The 21,794-nt window shown below is 48.1% G+C and overlaps 2 protein-coding genes across 11 annotated transcripts in view; one reads left to right on the plus strand and one right to left on the minus strand.

Moving 5' to 3' along the window:
• The window catches only part of SLC8A1 (solute carrier family 8 member A1), a 105,482-nt gene that overhangs the window by 31,387 nt on the left and 52,301 nt on the right, over nt 1-21,794 (minus strand). The window lies entirely within an intron of this gene.
• MRPS5 (mitochondrial ribosomal protein S5) overlaps nt 20,071-21,794 on the plus strand; it is a 288,002-nt gene continuing 286,278 nt past the window's right edge. The window contains exon 1 of the mRNA XM_061350357.1: nt 20,071-20,076. Within this exon, the coding sequence (XP_061206341.1) occupies nt 20,075-20,076 (2 nt within the window). The 5' untranslated portion in view covers nt 20,071-20,074. The remainder of the gene's footprint in view (nt 20,077-21,794) is intronic.

The raw sequence follows: 21,794 nt of genomic DNA on the forward strand, positions 1-21,794 counted from the left end.
GGCTTGCGTTGCGTTTTAAAGTTCAGAGCAGCCCTGGTTCCCTTCTGCTACTGCTGCTCAGGACCATCATCCAGCCACAGGTGAGGGTTTGTTTTCCAGATGATGGGCACACACAAGCCCTGTAAACACAGTGTGTCAGGAAGGGAGGGTAATGCCACAAGCAGCACAAGACTGTTTGCTGATGTGATGGGAGTTATATTCACATGGATTTTATCCTGTATTAGGCCTCCTGTGTTCATTCTATTATTCATGAATCCAGCCTCATTTCCTCAAACTGCATGGAAAGCCAAGAACCAATCGGGATAATTAATTTTTGGGCTGGCACCCTTCACCTGCCAGCGCACCATGGGGAAGCACCCGGTACCAGGGGAGCCAGGATTTCCATTCCAGGGCTGCTGTGAGCACTAGGAAAATGAGCAATATCCAAGCAATATCCAGGCAAATCAAGACCAGCTGCAAAAGTCACTGCAGCTATTGGGAAAAATTTGACCAGCCCTTGGGGCTTCCCTTTTCCTAGCATGTTGATAGCTACAGGAAACAGACTTTTAAAAGTTTTCACAACTGGGTTTCAGGAGGACTCATCAGACTTATTAAATACAATATCTCACGCCACAAACCCTTATTTATTTATTTATCTTGGCCCTGCCATCCCCACCAAGCTGCCTGGAAGTGAGGAAACACAGCCCCACTGAACTGCAGATTGAAGCGGGTCTGAAAGCCAAGGAAGAACAGAAGCCAAGTTAAAAATATGCATGCATATATTTGTATATATATGTGCAATTATTCTTTGTGGCAAGGGTTTAGGATTTTTTTTTTTTATTGCTTTCATTGTGTTTATAGGCCTTCTTTCCAAATGTGATGCTTAGGGAAACATATTTTGTTACTATATCCAGCAACCATTATGATACTTTGGTTTGCAATGTGACAGGCTATTCCACAAACACGGCTCCAGCCAGGCCCTGGTAAACAAGAGAAACAAGTCTGGAAGCAAGGTATGTGGAAGGCTTGCTTGTGTGGTTTGTAGCTGTTTATTTAACAAAGATCTTTGCATAAGCTGGATTCCATCTATGGATGCAACCAAAACAGATGCGCTTCAGTAAGCTCATCCAGGCAGTGCTTGATTTTTCCCACTCTTCCCTTGCTGTTTGCTTCAGCTATGTGCTCAGATCACAAGTGGGTTCATCCTGTTCCTCTGTGTAGATACTAAAAAAGAGCCTAAATGCCTCAGAGGAAATGAAAGTACCTCACTTTGGAGCTGGCTGTGCACACCAGCCATTTGCACCAATTGCATATGATTTGCATTTCATCACTAATCACTGCACAAATGTGCGGAAAATACCATTTGAGTCAGCTGACTGTGGGCAAACAAAGTAATCCCTCTCACAGTTTGGAGCCAGCAATCTCCTGTCATGGCATAAGACGTGATGTGAATTGCTGCTCAGATGGCTTTAAGCAGGCAAACCAAGCTGCCAGCCCATGGCCATAGGACACCCTGACCTGCCCTGCTCTTCTCTGGTCCTTCTCCCCAGCAGTGATAATTTAATTTAGGAAAGCAGTGTGATGCTTTGTATGACCCATGCAGTTGTTACTGTCAAGTATGTATCAGCATCCCAGAGCTTGTGTCTGCAATCAGAGGTTGAAAGCGCCAAGGCACAGGACTCATCCCAGCCCTGATGAAACTGATAGACTTGCTCTCACCAACTCCCTCCATCACTGGACAGACAGATATCTCCAGGAGACACCATTCAGGCTATTAGGAGGCCAAACATTGCAGAGAAAACTGCTTTCAGACCTGAGGATGGGCAGCTCACTAGCAGTATGCTCTGTGGGAGCACCAGCAGTTTCTCCTCCTGGACCATTGGTTTTCTTGTCTTTTGCTCTGCACTTCAGCTCTTTCTAAAATCTGCTTGTGTCTTTCAAAAGTTGCCACAGGAAGACCTGAGCAGCTCACAAAGTGCTGTGCTTTTGGGTGTCCATGGCAAAGGGAACCACGACCACATAGGGGAGGATGAAGGTGGGTGCCTGTCACCACACTGGCAATGAATTGCAGTGATTTCGGGGTAGTAAATGAGCCTGTCTGTCAAACTGCAGAGGCTATCAGAGTGATGCATGTGCCCCTTATAAAGCCAGCTACTTTTTGGATAGGTATTTAAAAAGTTTTCTTACCAGAAAGAAATAATCTAGCAGTGATTTACACCTCTCTCTGCATTGCTTGGCACAGTGGTAAAAAAATTTCCTTTCTGCTAAAGCAGTGGGAGGTGGGGCACTGTCAGATGGCTTTTACTGATGTTAGGTGGTCTCAGACACCACCAGCAGCTTTTGCAGCCCCCCTCACCAGCATGGTTCTGCCCCTGCACCCTCAGAGGAGATGGTGCTTCAGGACCTGCACTGCACACTATGGGGTGTCCCAGGAGAGATCATAGTCTGTTTGCTGGGAGGGGGAGGTTTATAGGATCACCAATGCACACTTGTTTCCCTGCCCTGACTCCCTCCTCTCCCTCTCCTTGAGAAGTCCATGGCTGACTGGGTGTTTTGAAGGGTGACCTTCAAAAACACATTTTGCTTTGAGCAACCTGCTCTAGTGGAAGGTGTCCCTGCCTCTGGCAGGAGGGTTGGAACTAGATGAGCTTTAAGGTCCCTTCAACCCAAACCATTCTGTGACTCTGATTGTGAAAGTGTCATCTTTCTAATGATTAGTCAATAGAAAGTTATGGCCTGACAGCAAGCTTCCTGCTGCTAACCATGTGCAAACTCCACATGCAGCTTTTTCTGCAGCAGGGTGATGTCTGATGTCTTGTTCCTGTATGAGTTTTCAGGTGTCTAATACTGGGTTAAGCTGCTCCAGCCTCCACATAATTTACTTGAAATATCAGTCAGCCATAGGCAAGCCAACTCTCATCAATCAGCCAAATCACAAACTGAGCCTTATTCATGCCAGTGCATGCAGAATGGCTGGTTTTCCTTATTAAATCTCTCAAAACCAGGCAAACTGGTTCCATTCACCACCTAAAGTTTTGCTGATGGAACAAGGCAGAAGATGGGAAGTTATGACCAAAAGAGGACATTTCCGGGCAAGTCCCATGTAACTGGTTTTCCTGAGGACAGAAGTGGACGTTTGTGAGCCTGGGGCAGAGATACTCAGCAGAGAAATCCCAGCTTTGCTCGTGACCCAGTGTCTGAGGTCTCAGGAGAAGGAGCCAAGCCAACATTTCATCACAGCCTTTGGAGAAGGATGCTGAAGTCACCCGGTCGAACTGGCTAGGTGCCCAGTGTCCAGTGTCACCCCCATGGGCAATGGGCCAGGTCGGCAGCTCTGTAAATACAGCCTTTTAATGAAAGTCCTGAACTGGATCTGGGTGTCTGGCCTAGACAAACCCAGATTAACCAAGGACTGACCGCACTCTGCCGCTATTTTCAGCTTCCCAAAACAGTTAGACCATGTGCTGCCTGTGAACCCTTTCAGTTTGATTTGACTCAGAAACCCATTAGACACAAGCATTCCTGTATCTGGTCCTCAATGTTCCTGTGGTGCTGATCTTCCCTTTCTTCCCACGTCATGCCGGATCCCAGCTGTATTTCAATCCACATGAGAGAGTGGGTGTCTCCAAGTGTTGGTGGACAAATTCCCCAGGAGCTACCTCAGAGCAGCCAGGCTCAGTGGGATGCTTCACAGCAAAGATGCCTGAATGCTCACACAGCATCTCCTCTGAGCCTCAGGCGCTTTGTTAATCTAACAAACTGATAGAATCATAGAATCATGGAATGGTTTGGGTTGGAAAGGACCTTAAGATCATCAAGTTCCAAGCCCCTGCCACAGGCAGGGATGCCTCACACTATACCATGTTGCCCAAGGCTCTGGCCAACCTGGCCTTGATACATGCAGTGCCTCTTGGGTTTGTTTTGCCACTAACGAAGCACATCTGTGGAAGCAGATGTCTGGACTTATGCACCAAATCACGCACCAGCTTTAGAGAAGGAAGACCCAGTTTAGAAATGGTTTAGCCACCTTGGATTTGACCGAGCTGCCTTGGTAGGTGCCAGCTAAAATGTCCCAGCCAGCTGGTGGCAAAGGGAGGGCTGCTTGCACATCAAGATGTCCATATCCGCTTAAAGCATGCTGGAAAAGTGTTGTCCTGCTGGGTTAAAGCCAAACATATACAGGCCCGGCTTTTCTCTCAACACCTCCAGGGCTGGGTACCAGCACTCCAAGCAGAAATGCCATGTGCCTCTTCCCAGATAGGTGAGGCACTACACACACAGAAACTTGCTGATATGGAGGTGTGAAACCCAGCACTGAACTCATGCTTAAAAACAGAGGTCCTGCAGGACTCCTTATCTCTCCTGCTCCATGAGACGCAGTCAGATGAAGCTCTGAAAAACAAGTCGTGTTTTTTCCCCTCATTTGCGATTCTCAGAGGAAGACAGGGTCTCTAAAATCATAAACAATTATTAGAGGTCTGGTTCTGTTTTTTCCCAAATCTTCCCAGCACCAGAAGAGGACCATTAAGTTTGGACCTGAAAGTCAAAATCTACTCGAAAAAACCACACTCAACCTACCCCAAAACCCTTCCATGTGAGATACACATCCTGCTGGACTGGGAGCTGCTCCTTTCTAACTACTGGGTTTTGTAAGAGGAAGGAAGAAGTTTTTCCACTGCAGTTCAGTGAGGCTTCCTTTTTTCTTTCCCTTCTTATTTTGTTTGTCAGAAGGTACAAGATGAAAACTTATGAAAGATAAATATTTCCTGGAACACAGATGGAGCCCTGTTGTACAGATGTGAGCATTAAGCCTTATCTGCATCACAGTTTCCAGGAAGCTGCTCGTTTTAACTCCTGGATCAGCAGTAACACACAGCCTGTACCTCCTCCCTGGACACAAGTGGTCTCTCCCTGTGAGGACTCTGGTCACCACCAAGCCATCAACAAGCAATGGTGGGGAGGACAGCTACACACATGGAAGCTCAGCGCCTGCTCTGGCTTAGCGGTGGCATCATCTGCCCTCAGTTCTGGGGACGGTTGGTAGCAAAAGTGAGAATGCACCTGCTGACGCTGGAGGCTGGACTGGCCCTGTTACCTCTCCCATCCTCAAAACCTCCTTGCCCTGGAGGAACAAGATGCTGAAGGAGGGGAGATCACCACAGATTTGTTTCTCAACCGTGCTCTTTGTGTACAGTTTCCATTTTTATTGAAAATGACGCATTGCTCTGTGTCCTGGGATCCACTCAGCGTACCTTATGCTATTGGTAAAATGCCAATTCATTTACAACCTTACTTTCTATGTTCAGAACATAAGTCACAGTGCCCATAAAAACACCCTCATTATATCCTTGCCAAAATGGTTGAAGCTCTTACTTGTATGAAAGCAACCTCACTGTCTTAAATCAGGGTATCCTTACCTTGCCAACTAAATACCCACCATCAGATCACACAAGCTTCTGGCCCAAATAACAAAACCCAAATCCCTTTCCCCACATCAAAGGCAAACTGTGGGTTTCCAATCTGTGTTGCACCAATCATCATGGTTTCCAGGCAGATGGGACCCAACTCCACCCTACTTACATCACTCCAACTAACCACAGATGGACACAGCAATCCCATCCAGCAGACATCATGGGACGAACTCCATGATATGACCAATTGTCTAAAAATACAGCTGTTTTACAAGGGGAAGGCCTGGGTGGGAAGGTGCCAGTATTTTGGCTCTGGCACACTGTAGTCTGGCCCTGCTCAGTTTTCAGCCTGCTCAGCATTACAAAACAGTAATCACAAATAGCACAGTTAAATAGAAACCTCTCCTTCCTGCACAGAGTCATCTGTCGTGGAGAGAAAGTGTGTGAGATGGATCCCCTCCATGCTCACCATCTCCAGGGAACCTGCAAAAAGACCTTGCCAATCCCTCTTTTCTTCCCCAGGTGGCAGTTCCTGCCTGCTTTCTGCTAACAACCTGGCTTTTGTGTGGGATGATGGAGAATTGTATGCAGGAGGTTTGGGGAGAACAGGCAGAAATTTCCGTGACCCTGTGAAACCAGTGGGAAATGTGCTGCTGGTGCCAGACATGGCAGTGCTTTGTCCCTTGCCCATTGCTTCCAAATCCTTCCTCACACTCTCTCCCTGTCAAATGCACTCATACCATTTGGATCTTCATTTAATCCCAAAAGCAGCTGGACTGAGGCTGCTCTTCCTGTCCTTGAATTGTGCATCCTCTCTCCAGCTAGGGCTGTGGGCAGTGTACATCACCTGTGGGTGTCTCAGACCTTGGCAGACCTAGGCATTTTTTACCCCCTTGAACGTGCAAGATCATTCATCTTACAGAATACCCATTCCTTTGATTAACATATTTATTATCCCTTTCTGATCCCTGTAGTCCATGCAAGGCTCAGTGCCACTTGCCAGGTATAGTTCAACAGAATGCCCCCATGGGCAGGGTAGCCTCCAGTTGACCTGAGCCCTCCTCCAGTGTATTCACTGTTGAGCCTCAGTAGCTGGGATCACACACAGCCCTGCTCCCTGGCACTTCTCCTCCTGCTGCCTCCATCCATCCCTCCCTCCCTAGCAGCAGGGGCTGATGGGGACACCCATCCTAGGAGGCATGCTGAATTATACTGGAGTCAGCAGTGAGAGCTAAGTCCTTGGCTCATCTCTGAGTCTTGATCCGCCAAGACAAACCCAGACTGGTCACGGAGGCCTCCTGGCAGCATGCCCAGGTGCTCCTCTTGCTTTAAGTGCATTTCCTCCAAGTTCACTCCTGGTAGATACAGCGTTAAGGGAGAACTTTGCTGCACATTCCTTCTCTCAAGGAGCCAGGTACTTCCCACTTGCTGGACTGCCACAGAGAGGATTATGAGCTGTAATTAATGCCTGGCTTGTTTCCCAGGGTTGTCTTTTCCTTCCTAAGAGGAAAGGGAAAGGGAGTTGCATGGTCACACCAGCCCTGCCAGATGATGGAAGTCCTATTGTGCATCTCAGGGACATTCCTGGAGTCCAGCATCAGGCAGAGGCAAGCTCCAACTCAGGCTGGTGGAGCAGAAAGCAGTGCTCATCCTCAGCCTTCATCTTCTGCTAGGCTGCAATATCAGGGAGTGCCCAAAACATACACTGAGAGATGCAGTTGGCCCTGGCCTTCCCAGAGGCATAGCCTTGGTTCTGGAGAATGTGCAACATCACTGGGGCAGTGGAAACACCTGACTGGCCAGCAGCTCTTCAAGCAAGAACACCAAGGGTAGAGGATTTGTTGGGAATCAGTGGGAGTTACTTTGGCAGTAATAAGGAAGGCGTACAGCACACAGGGGTGTGTAGAGGGCTGCCATCTGGAAGATGACAGGGCATGCAACTGCTTTTCTCCAAGCCCACCCTGAATGCTGCATCCATGACACAATATCTTTGGAAAGATGAAGGTGACCTTGAGATATGTTGGAGGATGCTCAGGAGGGGGCAGGCATGGAAGAGGAAAGCTTTCCTTAATAAAACTGAGGGTATCGGGGCAAAACCACCCTGTCTGTTGGGCATATTAAGTAGTGGTTCTGGTCAGGCTGTCTGGCAGGGGACATCTGTGTCAGTCTAGGCTAGAGGTACATACCAATGCAGCAGAGACCATGCTGGAATTACTTGTTGCCAGATCTTCCCATTTTCACTTTTTTCCCTATTTTCTCCCCATTGCTTCATCCTCTTTTGCAGTGAGGGAAACCTTTTCTCTGCCTGCCTCAGCTGCCAGCAGCTCGATGAGCAAAATGGGGCCAGAGCAGGGACTGTGGTACCAGGAGGTTTTGGTGCAGTGGAACCTAGGGGGAAACATGCACGTCACAGCCTGGACCCAGGGAAGAGATTATAATGCTCCTGTTGTGCATCGGGCTTGACATCCAACATAGTTAATGCTTTCTTAATCACTCATAAGCCACTCTGCTCTGAAAGAGTAATAATAATAATATAAAAACCCTCTTTAGTCTCCTTGCTTTCTATTTTCCTGTTTGTAAATCTGAAGGCCTTCAACAGAGCACTGCCACTGCTAAAGTGAACTGAACTGTTAAGATACAAAGAGCCACCAATGATTATGCCTCTGAAAATAGATTTTATCCATTCCATCCACTCCCCTTTACTGATCTAGACAGAAATGCTTAGTGATTGTTACTTGGCAACCATGGTAAAAATGTACTGAGCCACAAGTGGCTACAAAGGATGAAATCACTGTCATGAAATTTCCAAAATAAGTACTGTAATACCAGAACTCTTATTCCTAAGAGCAAATAAATCTGTTCCTTCTTTATATCCTTGTTTGTCTGTTTTAAAACAATTTATTTTTGTTAGTAGATACAGTTTTTCTTCTTGCTTCTTTGTGAAGCTTATTTGTGGATTGATTCAGCTTATTCTGCTGCAGTGAGTATCAAATACATTTCTGTGTGTAAATGGATTCACAGCATTTGAAAAAGCACATATACCCTCTCCTGAAGTCTGGTTAGAAATATGCAGTTGTAGAAGGGCTCAGGGGGCAGGGATCTCTGGAGGTCTTTTGCCAAAGCAAGGCCAACCCCAGAGCTAGGGCAGAGTGCTCATGTATGTCTCTATGTAGATGTGTGCACGTTCACACACACCATCTGGCACACTTTCCAGACTCTCAGAAGCAAGCACAGAGAACATAATAAAAGGTTAATCCATCTGAGACTGCATTAAACTAGATATCAGTAGTGCAATGAAAAGCTGGGATGGATACCAGTTATTGATTAATCAAGTGCCTGAACCTACAGCTGTCAAACATCCAACTCACATCTCCATAAATCCATTCTTCTCCTGTATCTTAGGTCCTGTATGTAACGCTATGTAGCCCCAGGGACTACCGAAAAGAAGATGAAACTTGTAGGAGATACTTTTCCAGATAATGAAAATCTGAGCTTTAATTTTTGATAAAATATTTTACAGTAAGAAAATGTACTGTGGCTCTCCTATGGAAAACTCTATGCCTTTATATCTGATTGAAACCTGTTTTTGATAGCCTTTGATTAATACATGTTTCTCTGTTGGTCTCTGAATAAAGCAGGAAGGAAATTAATGTTTTTGCTTTGCTCAAAGGTCTGGAGGCTGTCCAGCTTCTGGACAGACTGAACACCACACAATCAGAGAGATCTAAAACCGACATACACCAAGCTTAATTTTTCAAACAAGAGCCTCTTGAAGTTGTCTAACTTCTCACCAGGGAAATATTTAATTCCAAGATTAAACATTCTGTCTGCAAACTCAGAAGAAAAATGTAATTCTGATTAGCATTTGTCTCAAAGCCTGATTATTCACACTGTTCCCCTTTTAGGGAACATACGTCTTTCAAGCTCACACATAAATTTGTGCCCACAGATCTGCTTTCTCCTCTGATCAATACCCATTAGTTGCAAGTTTTCCTAGATCTCAGTAGCAAGGACATCCGTTCCTCTTCAGAGCAGTGCTAGATGGGATCAGCAATCTGAAATCAGATTCACCCCAGTTTTTAACCCAGCCCAGCCCAGAGCCATGCACTCTCAAATGCAGCTTTCCTATATTCTTGTCCGGTTATAATGCAAGTACCACTCTGGAAAGACATCTTCCTGGACTTCCCTCTACAGGGCTTTGCGACCAGCACCTAGAAATCTCTGGGAGGCCCTTGCAGACAGTGAAATGTTGGAGGAAGAAGCTTAACTCTGTGAAAATAGATGATGCCAAATAAACACATTCTTCCCTCTTCTCTGGATTCATCTTCCCCACCAATTTGCCTCCACTTTATGCCTGGCCAGGGGTTGTGGGCTCCTGGGCCAGGCAGGCTGTGGGACAAGGCTGCTTTGATGGACACAGCCCTAGCATCCGGCCCATCTTGCTGGAATTTCATCCTAGGCAAAGCTGGGAAAGAGGATCCCCAGCTCCCTGTAGTTCTTTTATTCCTCCTCCCCAAAACTTTCCAAAAGCAACCGCCAGAAATCCCATGGGCACAGGGAGTAGCTTTGGGGCTTTCCAGCTTAGTGTGAGGTGCTTTTATTTGCAAAGTAGCATGAAACAATGCTGAGAAGGAAGGAGATCCACACAAACAGGGAGAGTTTTTAACCTGCCCAGGCCAGTGACACAAAACTAGCTTTAGAAAACAGCATACTACAAAACCACACAGTATTTTGCATCTGCTTCCTGAAGCCTCTGTTCATCTGGGCTCTGAACTCCCCCAGGAAACAGTTCTGCTTCCTACTTAGCACTTTAGAAATGGGTTTGAACGCTGGTTTTTTAATCAGTGACAACTACCGGGCCATATCGAATTCCCCATACTTAAAAGCTGTTTTTTCAGCAGTGCACTTTTAAAAGATTCTTTCAAAATATAAAAAATCCCCTGGCCTGCTAAATTGCATCTGCTTCCTAAACATACAGTGCAGACATGCAGAGCTATGGGTGACTAATAGGTATTTAAACTATTCTTTTCTTCTGCAAACAGTGGCAAACCACAAATGCTAATTGTATGGGATTTTGTTATCTCACATGCCAATGACTTAGCACTCCAGACAGCTGATGTGCAGGGAGAAATTAAAACCTGCATCTCAAAAAGCCCTAAATGAGCTGCTCTGAAGAATGACGACCAAACCCACCTCATCAGCTCTTCCTCAAGGTCAACTTGTTAGCATTGACTTGCTGGTAAATTCCTGGCAGGAGCAGTTTGTGGGTATTTAATGCTTTGATTGCAAAAGAGGTGCCCAGCAGCAGGGCAATGAGAGCATACAGAGACACAGCATCATCTCATGGCCTTCTCAAGTGCTGTTTTATCCCAAGTGAGCACCCTTGATACTTCACACTGTGTTCTTTGTTGTTCGGCTGTAGCTGCATTGCACTGAGGAGGTATGTAGAGGGCTACATCTGCACAGAAGTGCCTACGGGCAGGAAAGCAAAGACTGTCCACATAACCTTAACTCTGCACAGATGCACATGGTCATGCACCTCAGGTTCAGTGTTCATGTACTACATCTCCAACAGCCAAAGGTAATGGTACCACCTGCATAAACCGTTCCGACCGCAGAGGGATGGGGACAAAACACACACCTGAGTGCTCCTGAGACAGTGTGTGTGGAGCATTCATTTTAAGCCATTCCATCACTGGGGGCATTCTGAGCTCAGCGGCACTTTAAAAATACAGGCACAACAAAACCCCATTTTCTGGCCAACAGACAATTTTGGCATAAAAGCCAGGCCCTGCCCACTCCAAGGCAGACAAAGAGCAGGAGACAAGAGCTGTTCTTTCTGTTGCACGGGCAGCAGAAGCAGCCGTTTCTGTGAGACCTTAGAAAGGTGTTTTAGTTTTTGTTTTGTTCTGCTTTCCCCAACACTTGGAACACAAAAAGTTTCCTATTTCAATCCCCTAAGAGCTGATGACCTCCCTGTGTCGGGGCCAGCTCATCCCCACCTGCCAGCAAGTGACAGTTTAGAACAGCCACTTTCACTGCGGTTCTCCTGTCTGGGAGCTCTTTGACCAAAAATGAGACAAGCTATTTGCCAATTCACTCTTAAATAAAGCATGGCTTTCAGCAGGGCAGCAGGAAAGGACAGCCTCTCCTGCCCCCTGCTCTGTGCTGGCAGCAGGCATGGGCATACCACACACAGAGGGCACAGAAGCAGGGATGCGGCAAAGGGGTGACTGGGGTACCAGCGCTGGCAGGGGTCCTGTGTTCACCTTCTTCCACTTCTCTGTTCCAGTTCCTGTTAGGCTCATCTCTTCTCTCCTTTCTGTCTGCTTGAGCTTCCAGCTTTCTTAAGGACCAGAATCCCAGCAAGCCCGTGGGGCAAGCAGAACAGCAGCAGCCATTGGCAGGAAGGGAGGTCTGCACAGCTTGGACAAGCAGGGCATGGACTCAATAGCCTGCCCAAACAACTATGTGCAGTTCCCTTTCTCCACTGCTCCTTCTCCCTACCATTTCCTCTCCCCTTCCACTGAAGACAAGATCACTCCAGGGAGAAAGCTTAATAACCTGTCCCCAGCCCACAATAATAGCAGTAGGCTTTAAATAACTATTAGTTGAGCCAAAAGAAGACTGCCAGTTCCCTCCAGCCTCCTAGCCAGTGAGAGTGGGGAGCAATGAACTGATGCCCACTGGGATTACTGGGAGTGAGTGGGAGCTCCACATGGCACAGGCAGCACTGGGGTTGGGCTGGCACCCCTAACCTTGGACCCACAACAGCCTCATGTGTGCAGCTGGTGGAGAAGAGCAGTGATGCCGGCTATGCCACTGGCATGCAGCAGTCTTTGAAACTCTGCCAGCTGCCAGAAAAAATCGATTATATTTTAACACAGGTTATGATTCCCTCCTCTCTTTTAAGAGCCCAGGGGCAGCTCAACAGTCCACCAGGCTCTGGCCAAAGATAGTTTTGTAATTTATCTTTCTGTCTAGAACAACATCCTACAACAGGCGAATGAGTTGCCCCAACCTCCATCCTGGGACACATGTGGATGCCAGAAGAAAGGACGTGTTGCCTCAAAGGCTCTAAAACTGCTTGGAGATAAAGAAAGGGGTAAATGCAGGAGGTGTCAGGAAGGCAGCAGTTGTCGAAGGAGCCAAGGGATGGATTAGTTTGCATAATTCATTCCTGCACTTCAAGGGGAGGCTCAGGAGCCAAGGTCTCCCTCGTGCTGAAGTTGCTCTCCTCCATCGGTGTGCAGCAGAGATGCGCTCAATCACGACCGCTGCAGCTCTCCAGTGACATTTTAAGTGCTGCACTAAGCTGAGCTGAATTAGAGATGGTCGCAGTGTAACTGTGGGGTGCCCAGGTCTCTCTCCCAGGCTTCTGCAGCCGCTGAGCTCTATCCTTGCTCTCCTCTCAATCTCATTTCCTGAGACAGATGGGATCAAGAAGATAACACTTGTACATAGCAGCACCAGTCCTGATAATGAGCTATTAACAAGAGGCACTTTCAGACTGTACCTCTTTTAACAGGAGACTGACAACTCTGGAGTAAACAAGGTAAATCAGATAAAACTCAAGTGTTTCTGTCTCTGCTGCTCACAGCCACAGGGCAGACTGTGAGCCACATGCTGGAAAACTCAGCCATGTGGTCTGATCCAGCACACATCACCTCTAGCTCAGTTCTTCTGTGCCTCTGTTTCTCCTACCCCTGTGACAACAGTCAGGCTGGGGACCTCTAAGCTGGAAGCAATGCATAAGAGTCCAGATGTTGTAAACTGCTGGACTAGTACAAATTTAAGCCCATGGCTTCCTTGGGTTAAGTATGGGACGTAGACAGCAGCATGACCACTCAGGATTTGGCCTTAGGAGCCTAAACATGTTCTGGATTCCTTCTGTGATCACTTCAGCCCTGTCGGTATCAGCTGCCCCTCTGTAAGCAAGACAAAATCCTTTTCCAGGATCCTCATCCTTGTGCACAGTGCATTCCCCAGGGCTGCAGCTGCTCTTTACACTGTCCAACCATCCTGATATCAAGAAGAAAGCTCTGCACTGTGACACATTGCCCCTCAGCTCTCTTTGGAGCCTCAGCTCCTGCAATGAAAGGACAGGAGAGCTGTGTGTGCCCTCTGCTCCCACCAAGGTCAAGCAGTGCTCCATTCTGCAAGCGCCTGCTCATGGCATCATGGCCTCTGCCCAGAGGGATGAGTCCCTGTTGGGGCTATGTTCCCCAATGCCAGGCACAGCTCCCAGCTGCAGCTATTTTTTACTGGGCTGTTATTTTTACTGGGTAATATTTCTGCAGATCACAGGATCTTCCATTCTGCAGCCATCAGTCTGCTGGGCAGCTGTTTCCGCATCTGGGAAGGAAGAAAGGAAGGAGCCTTTGGGCTGAAGCAGCCCTGGGAGAGCACAGTTTGAATGTAGTGCCCTCTGTTGCCTGCTACATACATTCCTGCAGAATCCTGGGAGGACCTTTATTTCTCACCAGCATTACCAGGGCCACAAACCTCCTGCAAGAGGTCCAGAGCACCCGAGGAGCAGGTAGGAGACCTTCCAGGGCATGAGGAAAGCAAAGGGGTAATGCAGCACTGCTAATGTGATGGCTGGATCCAGGCACGATCCTATCTCTCCACCCATGCTCACAAGCACACTCATTCCAGCTGATTGCAGAAGCCATGCCCCAGCAATTTAGGTGCCAGTGAAACCCTGACACTGCTGGACCAGAGGGTCAGCATGGCAGGGGTGAGTGAGAAGACAGACATAGCCTCGAACTGCAGGGCAAACAAGCAGAAAGCTGATGGAAGGAAAGATCTGTTCTGAAACAGGAAAGAAAGTGTGAATTAATGAAGCTGCTGAGTGAGGAGACAACGTCCCTGTTCGTGCCAAGCACTGCAGAGGCAGCTTGCGAATGGAGAGCAGCAGATGTGGTGGGAACTGGCAGTGCCCCGGGGAGCCAAAGGCCCTGCCGCCTCGCAGACACCCAGCCCAGGCACTAAGAGCTAAAAATACACTGCTCCCAGCATGACGCCTGGGAAAGAGTGGGATTCCCATGGCACAGCCACAAAAGCAGGAAGCATGGGGGAGGGCAGGGCTGCCATGCTAACCCACCGTCATCCCTGGGAGGGAGCTGGGCTGGGAAGCAAAAGGCTCTGGAAGGAAGCAAGAGGAAAATGCTTCATCAGTGATTCCCATTCAGGGCACAATCCAGATGCATCAAAGGCAGTGTCAGCCCTGACACTGCAGCTTTAGTTGATGACTATGGTCTGAGCTTTTGCTTATTTCCCATTGGAAGTCCCTGCCTTCACTGGCAAACTTTTACGACTGTGACTGACATCTGTCCAGGCTCAGTGTCAGCCCCTCATGGGCTCTGGTGGGTCACTTGGGTGGTGCAGTGCACCAGCCCTCCCCATTCATAACAGCCTTCCAGTATTTGAAGGGGGCCTGCAAGGGTGCTGGAGACGGACTCTATCAGGGACTGTAGTGATAGGAGAAGGGGTAATGGATTCAGACTTAGACAGGGGAAGTTCAGGTTGGATATACGGAAGAAGTTCTTCTCTGTGAGGGTGGTGAGGCACTGGAACAGGTTGCCCAAAAGTGTGGTAAATGCCCCATCCCTGGCCATGCTGAACAGAGTCTTGGGTGACATGGTCTAGAGTGAGGTGTCCCTGACCATGGTGGGGGGTGGAACTAGATGATTTATGGTCTTTGCCAACCCAAACCATTCTATTGCTTTTATCTATCTATTCTATGATTCTGTGATTCACAGGACTATGGCACTGCACTGCTGGCATGATGGGGCAGCCCTTTCCACCCACCACCTTCTCACCCAGCTCTGCTGCCCATCTGAGAGGGGCAGTGTGTCTTCCATAAGGCTTGGGAGATGCTATATGTACGGGATGAGGGTGGGCAGTGGGGAGAGGGCAGCCTTGAGGACTGCTCAGCACTCCGGGGGAAGAGCATCCAGTGAAACCGGTAGCTCTGCTCTCAGCTCAGTCTGGCAGGCAAGCCATTGCCAATCCACAAAGCCATAAGCCAAGCAAGGAGTTTAAGTAGATGACATCTATTAAACAGATGTTGCTTGTCAGCGCAGGGGATGAGATCTAGTCCCTCCACTGGAAGAAGCATGTTTGAGTCACCGGCAGCAACATTTTTGAGGTTGCCCAACCACCAGCTTGTGTTGGCATGAGGGTGTGCATGCTGGCTACAACTTGCTTTGTTCAGAGGTGTTCTTGCCAATCTCAGTAGTACAGGATGATGTAAGTATATCATCCATTATTAGTATTTTCATACTTGACACAGGGAAAATCAATTTTCTTTTAAAAAGTGCTGTATGAAGAACCCAGATTTGTCTGAATAATATACAAACCTATAATCTGAATATTACCCTTTGTCTGAAGCATTAACATGAGCAGAAGGCAATTTAGGATGATTGCTTTTAAGTTGTAAAGCCAATGTTCAATTAGAGCATGAAATGAAAGACCTATCACTAGTACTGGCATAGAGATTTATTCTCAAAGTATTTCTTCTTAGCCATAAAGATGCTGGTTTTGTTGAAAGAGACATGTTTAGAACAAGACACTTTTGTCTAATATTACTATGAAAAATGGTTTGGAATCAAACATTTTTATATTTAGGATAATGACAGTGCTTTGTTAAAAAAAAATCAACATCATGCTTTGCATTTCAGATACAGTTTTGTTTAAGGAGATTTCTTTCCTCTATTGTGCCCTACTGCGTCATGTAGAAGACACTGTTCACTCTCTCTGACACCTCTTTTTCCACTAGTGGCAGTGGAAGCCTCAGTGATGCCATAAACGTTTTAATGACCAAACAGAGATCCCAGCAGTCTTCCAGAAGTCTGAAGATTTGTGGGATCCCAAAATGAGGTACCTGTGAATGAAATCTTTGTGCAGTGCTGGGGACCAGGGCTGTAGGCAGCCTTCCCCCCACCAAAGAAAGAAATAACTGCAAACCGTGACTGAAAGGCACAGGAGTGGGTATTCAGGCTGAGCAGAGCAGGGAAGCTCAGGCCCTGCATCAGTACCTGCCAAAACTGCCGGTAGTGCCTTGAGTTTAAACCCTCATCTGCCTGCAGATCCTGGGGCTTTCAGGGTGCTTTGGAATGGTAATTCCCATTTTGCTTGCATCTTTAAATGGCCAAGGCATACAGCTTTCTAGTGAGCTCTCAAGAGAGGCATGGCGAGGGATGGATTTGTGAAGATGCAGCAAATATAGCAGGGAAAATTGTGCATGCAACACATGGAGTTTCACTGGGGAAATAAGAGAAAGCAGTGACAAATAGCCTGCTGGTATGTAACGTTACACAGCAGCTGGTCTGAATGCTGCGCGGGGCTCTTTTGCTTTATCCCAGATGTTGCTGCATGCAGTGTCATTTCTTTGCACAAGTGACCATTCATTCAGTCCCATGCTTTCCGCAGGGAAAATGCACTGGGAGCAGACCTGGGGTTTGTGCTGAGCTAGGCACAGGATAACAAAAAGAGGGCACTTCACTGCTTTCTCTTCCATCAGTGCTTGGAAATATCTGGAGGGGGTGTGCAAAGCCCAAGCCACATGTAGGGGACGGCCATGGTCAGGGAGGCTTTAGCCACCCAGCACTGGCAGTGGGGGAACGGAGGAGGTGCACATCTCTGCAACTCACCTCTCCCTGATTCCTGTCAAATCAGAAAAGGATGAGAACCTTTCCCTTAAGGGATGGCTGGAGCTTCCAGAGCTGGGAGACAGCAAGGCCATCAGGGCTGAGCTTTCCCTTTGCTGGCTTCCATGGAGGCAGCCACAATCTGCCTGGTCCCAGGGAAGCTCACCAGTACGTCTTGTTCCCACTCGGCCCTATTAATTTGGCTAAGTGGTCAGAGCTGGCAACTTGTCTGCACAGAGTCCTGCAGTGAATAATAAGCCCCAATGTCAAGACACAAAGTAGAGCCAGCAAGCTCTGTGAGCTGCCCCTCTCAGCCTGGCACTGCCCACCATGCCTAGGAGTCTGGCACTACCATGCTTCTTGCTCCTCTAAACTGCATCACTGCCTCCCAGTTTCTTCCCTATTCATAAGCTGTGATGCAGACACCATGTAGCCTGCTCTCAGCCTAGAAACACATTACAGACCAGAGTTTAACTTCCTGAGACTGCAGCTCACCTCTTTCTATGATCTTTTGCAATATTCATGTAAACAACATGCATGCAAGCAATAATACACACATTATACTTGAGCGAGAGGCACTGATTTCTGCAAAGAGAAGGTATAGACCTGAACTGCTACCAGGACTTTTTGGTAGAAACATTATCCAGCCATGCTTTCATGTGCTTAGGTTGGCAGTTGTTTAGTTTAACGGTATGATATGGCTAGTGAGAGCAAGACATCTGGGTATCTGCAATTAAGCTGTGCCTGAAACAGACTGAAAATGAGCATACAGTCTGCTTGGATCTTAGGGTGCTGATATGGAAATCCCAGGGAAAAGATTAATGGAGGAAAAGGACATAATATTTCCAAGGGAAGTTTATTCCTGCAAAAGAGACCTCTGCATTCATTTATACAGAGCTGTTTCCCAAGGCTGTAGCGATTATCACCTTGCTGAGATATTTTCCAGCTGCAGTTTGCAGAGGTCTGGGTGGATCAGAATTACACCTTAGTTCTGGGCAGCCTCTGGCAAAAGTTCATACAGCATCAAGAAATAGGGAAAAAAACCGTACTAGAAAGTTTCTCGCAGTGAGAACATTTGTCACTGAGATGTTTCATGGAATAAACCCTGGGCACGGGACCAAGAGAAGTAATCGGACTGGCCATGCTCCAGTTTAAGATACTTGTCTTGGGCTTTTCAAACGTGAGAAGAGTATCAGGTCTTTCTTCCAGAGAGCGAGGAAAAGCAAGGTTGATGGCATTTGTTTCTCAGGCTAACGTATCCTTTAGGCCTTTACTCTGAAGCTATGCCAGCATGAAAACGTGCTGTTTAATGCTGTCCTGAAAGCCCTGTAATACACCAAGCTGCCTGCACAGTGTTGCCAGAGCAGGAAGGAGCGGGCAGAACCGTGCCCATGTGGGATCACGCCACGTGGAAGTCACACTGCAGCACATTGTGAAATTAGCCCTGGAGTCGTGCAAGGACAGTGCCTCCAGGGAGACACCTCGCTCACCACATGCCTATGGCTCAGGAGAGCCAACAGAGATGTTTTCAGCATGCTTTTTGCTGGCGGCTCCCCCGGGCTGCCCATCTGCCACCTTGGTCCTGAGGGTGCATCCAGGCTGCAGAGGAGCAGACAAACCCTAGCCCTTAGTGCACAAACCCCTGCCCCTTCCCAGATTCCTGATGATGGGAAAGGAGGGGAAGAAGGCAGTGTTCAACACAGTGGGAACACTGACAGGGTAGAGAAGACTGTGGCCAGAGCTAATACCGTGTATCAGGAAATTAAGACCATAGCTAGACCTAACAGATCTGGGGACAACAACCCAGCTCACACAATGCCAGTTCTACATAGGCAGAAGCTGGTTTGTAAACATCTCTGCTTCTCAAGACCATGCTGTGGATTAAACATGTGGGCTGGCACATGCAATGGACCCTGTTGCCTGCTGAGCTGAGTACCCAGCATCTCACTTCAGGAATGACTCCTGTGAGGAGCTCAGGCCACATGGATAGGCCCAGCAAGAGGCTGAGAGGGTGATGGGGGAGAAAGAAAGCAGATCCACAGCTTTGGGGTTCCTGGGGCAGCCTCAAATTATCGTCATGCAGGCAGACCCTCTTGGCTTGTGTCTGATTTGAGGAATCTGGTTCGTGATGCAGGTGTGAGGTAGGGATGGGGTCTGCCAGGGAAATTCGCAGTTCTACAGGTTTGTGTGTTTGGAAAGACTGAATGTGGCTGGCTTGGGTAGTAGGGGAGAGACTGTGCCAGTTGCATGCAGACCAGCCTGGACTTGGGAATCTGCTTCTCACTGTGCTAGTCTCTCAATGCAGCAACTCCCCAGGCTCTCTGGCATCACATTGCCTTTCACAGCACGGATCTGTTGATTTGGACCTTTAAAAACTAATCCTCCATACTAATGTGCACCTTGAAGTGAAATAAAAGCAACCAGAGCCACCAGTTACCAATCAGTAACAGAGACGTAACAGCAGCCCTGTGATGATGGGACCTGCTGCAGTCCCTGCTGGGATTGCCCATGCTTCTTAGGGATGTTGTAAGGATCAGCATAATAAAGACTGATGCTGTATTGCCACGTTGGTAAGTACTCAAGCACAGATTAATTGCTAGCTTCAGGAGGTAATTAAAGGGACTTTGGGTCCCCCTTCCATCCCAGGCAGCACAGACCACACAGTTCAGCCCATGTGGCTGCAACTGCACAAACCCTCTGTCTCCTGAACTGTGGCAACGAGCTGAGATGGATAGATTTACACAATATTTGTTTGCCAACAGGCGATCTGCCATCAATATTTAAAGCTGAATGAGTCTCAAGAGTGGGATGAAGAGCCCTTCATAAGGCAGCATCCATCATTTTGGGTTTTAATTTTGTGCTTGCTTACTTGCTGCACAGCATTATATGCACATCAGGTAAATGAATAATAGATAAATAATTCACCAAATTGCTCAGCCTCTTGGTTCTTTAAATCATCATGGAGCTTGGGCACCTGGCATGGGGATCCTGGAAGTACCAAGTGCAGGGAGATGGGTTTTGGGGGGCAGTATCATATGCATTACTCAACACTCTGAAATCCCTCTGCTAACAGCTGCAGCACCACAGCTGCCCAGCTGGCTCTACAGTGGTAAGTAAGTCAACGTTTCTTGTCCTCCCAGCTCTACTCAGGAACTCTCAGGAACATGAGCAGCCCCATAGCCATGTCTCTGCTTGTTCTTCCCATGCAGTGAGCACTAGACACCCATCCCTGACATTCCCAGTGTGCTGAAGAGGTTCCAGTGGCACCATGGGTAGGTGCCTGGGGCTTCTTGCTGCACCATTTCCATGCTCCAAGGGCAACTAGAGAAGTCCGAGTCCTCCTGAGGACTGTGCTGAAACTCTGCTGGCCAGACAAGCAGAAACATCAGCCTCTGATGCCACTGCTGAATGGGGAGGATGGGCTTTTGTTACCCCCCTGGGTTGTTTGCCACAAGGGCCTTGGGCATGACTTCACAGATCTCATCAGCACTTTAAAAAGTGGCACTTCCCAAGTCAAGGTAGAAGGGAGAATGCTGCCAGTGTCTGCTCTAGGAAAGGCAATGAAACCAAGCATGCAACTCCGCTGGCTGCATCCTGCTCTGCAGCCATAACACATTTACTCCTCCTGTCCCTTCTGCGTATGGGGTGGCTGCCCAAGGTTTGGCAGGTCCCTTCTGCTCTAGGACAGCCCCCTGCTCACCCTTCCTTTTCCACAAGCAACACTGAAGTCTGCATGCCATGTATTCCCAGTTCAAATGCTGCAGGACCATTTGCAGGAGCACCCAGAAGCCTTATCTGCAGAAAATGCTAACAAATGAGTAACTGGATGGCAAGAGCCTGAGAGGCATGGGAGAAGCTGTGGAGCAGGGATTTAGCATCTGCAGATTTCTGTCAGACTTCTGCAGGGACCAAACATCCATCTCCACCAGCACTCTGCTAGTCATGCTGACACAATTCAAGAGACATTCATCTGTCTCACAGGTTTCCTACCACTGGACTGAGCTGTCTTGATATCCAGTGATAAACAATCACAGCCTAAGCCCTGGGCTGGACTACCCAAACAGGCCCTACAAGCTCCTGATGGCCAAAAGCAGAGCAGCTGACAACCAGAGCCCTGATGCCATGGCTGGAAAGGCTCCATTTGCCCATGTTTGCTGGGTGCTGCTGTTCCTGCAGCAGGGACACTGCCACATCACTGCCCCTTTGCAATGCTGGCATGGCGCTCATTGCCTCTCAAGCGTCAGCTCAACATGCGCTGTTTTGAGATCTTAACATTAGCTGGACTTCACCAGCACACCGCCAGAGAAACTTAACTCTGCTGTGAGAGTCCCCTGGGACAATGGGGGAGAGCAAATCTGCCAGAAGTGCTGCAGAGCTTCTGTGGTCCAGCTTCTCCTTTTGGACACCAGACACACAGCTGAGCTGCCTAGGACAGCCTCGATCCCCAGCCCCTCACTGGGACCTGACTTAGTTTATAGTCACAAATAGAAAATCAACTCCATGTGTTTGGTGCAAAGGGCTCAGCAGTTCCTGCTCGAAGATGCTGTGTGCAGAGGAACTGATTTTTCTCCAGCAGTGATCAGCAGGCTCTGAACCTCTCTAAAGCAGCTTGCTTTGTGCTGAAAGCTTTACAGCTACACTTCTACAATCTCTGATCCCAGAAGGGTGCACTGGTATCACCTCTTCCAGAGCAATCTCTTCCCCCCTCTGCCTGCAGAAGTGCTGATCTATCGTGACAGTCATGATTCAG

Source organism: Neopsephotus bourkii, unplaced genomic scaffold, assembly GCF_033783945.1.
Source record: "Neopsephotus bourkii isolate Nb327-2 ecotype Australia unplaced genomic scaffold, CSIRO-AGI_Nbou_v1 NB_481, whole genome shotgun sequence".
Taxonomy (NCBI): Eukaryota; Metazoa; Chordata; class Aves; order Psittaciformes; family Psittacidae; genus Neopsephotus; species Neopsephotus bourkii.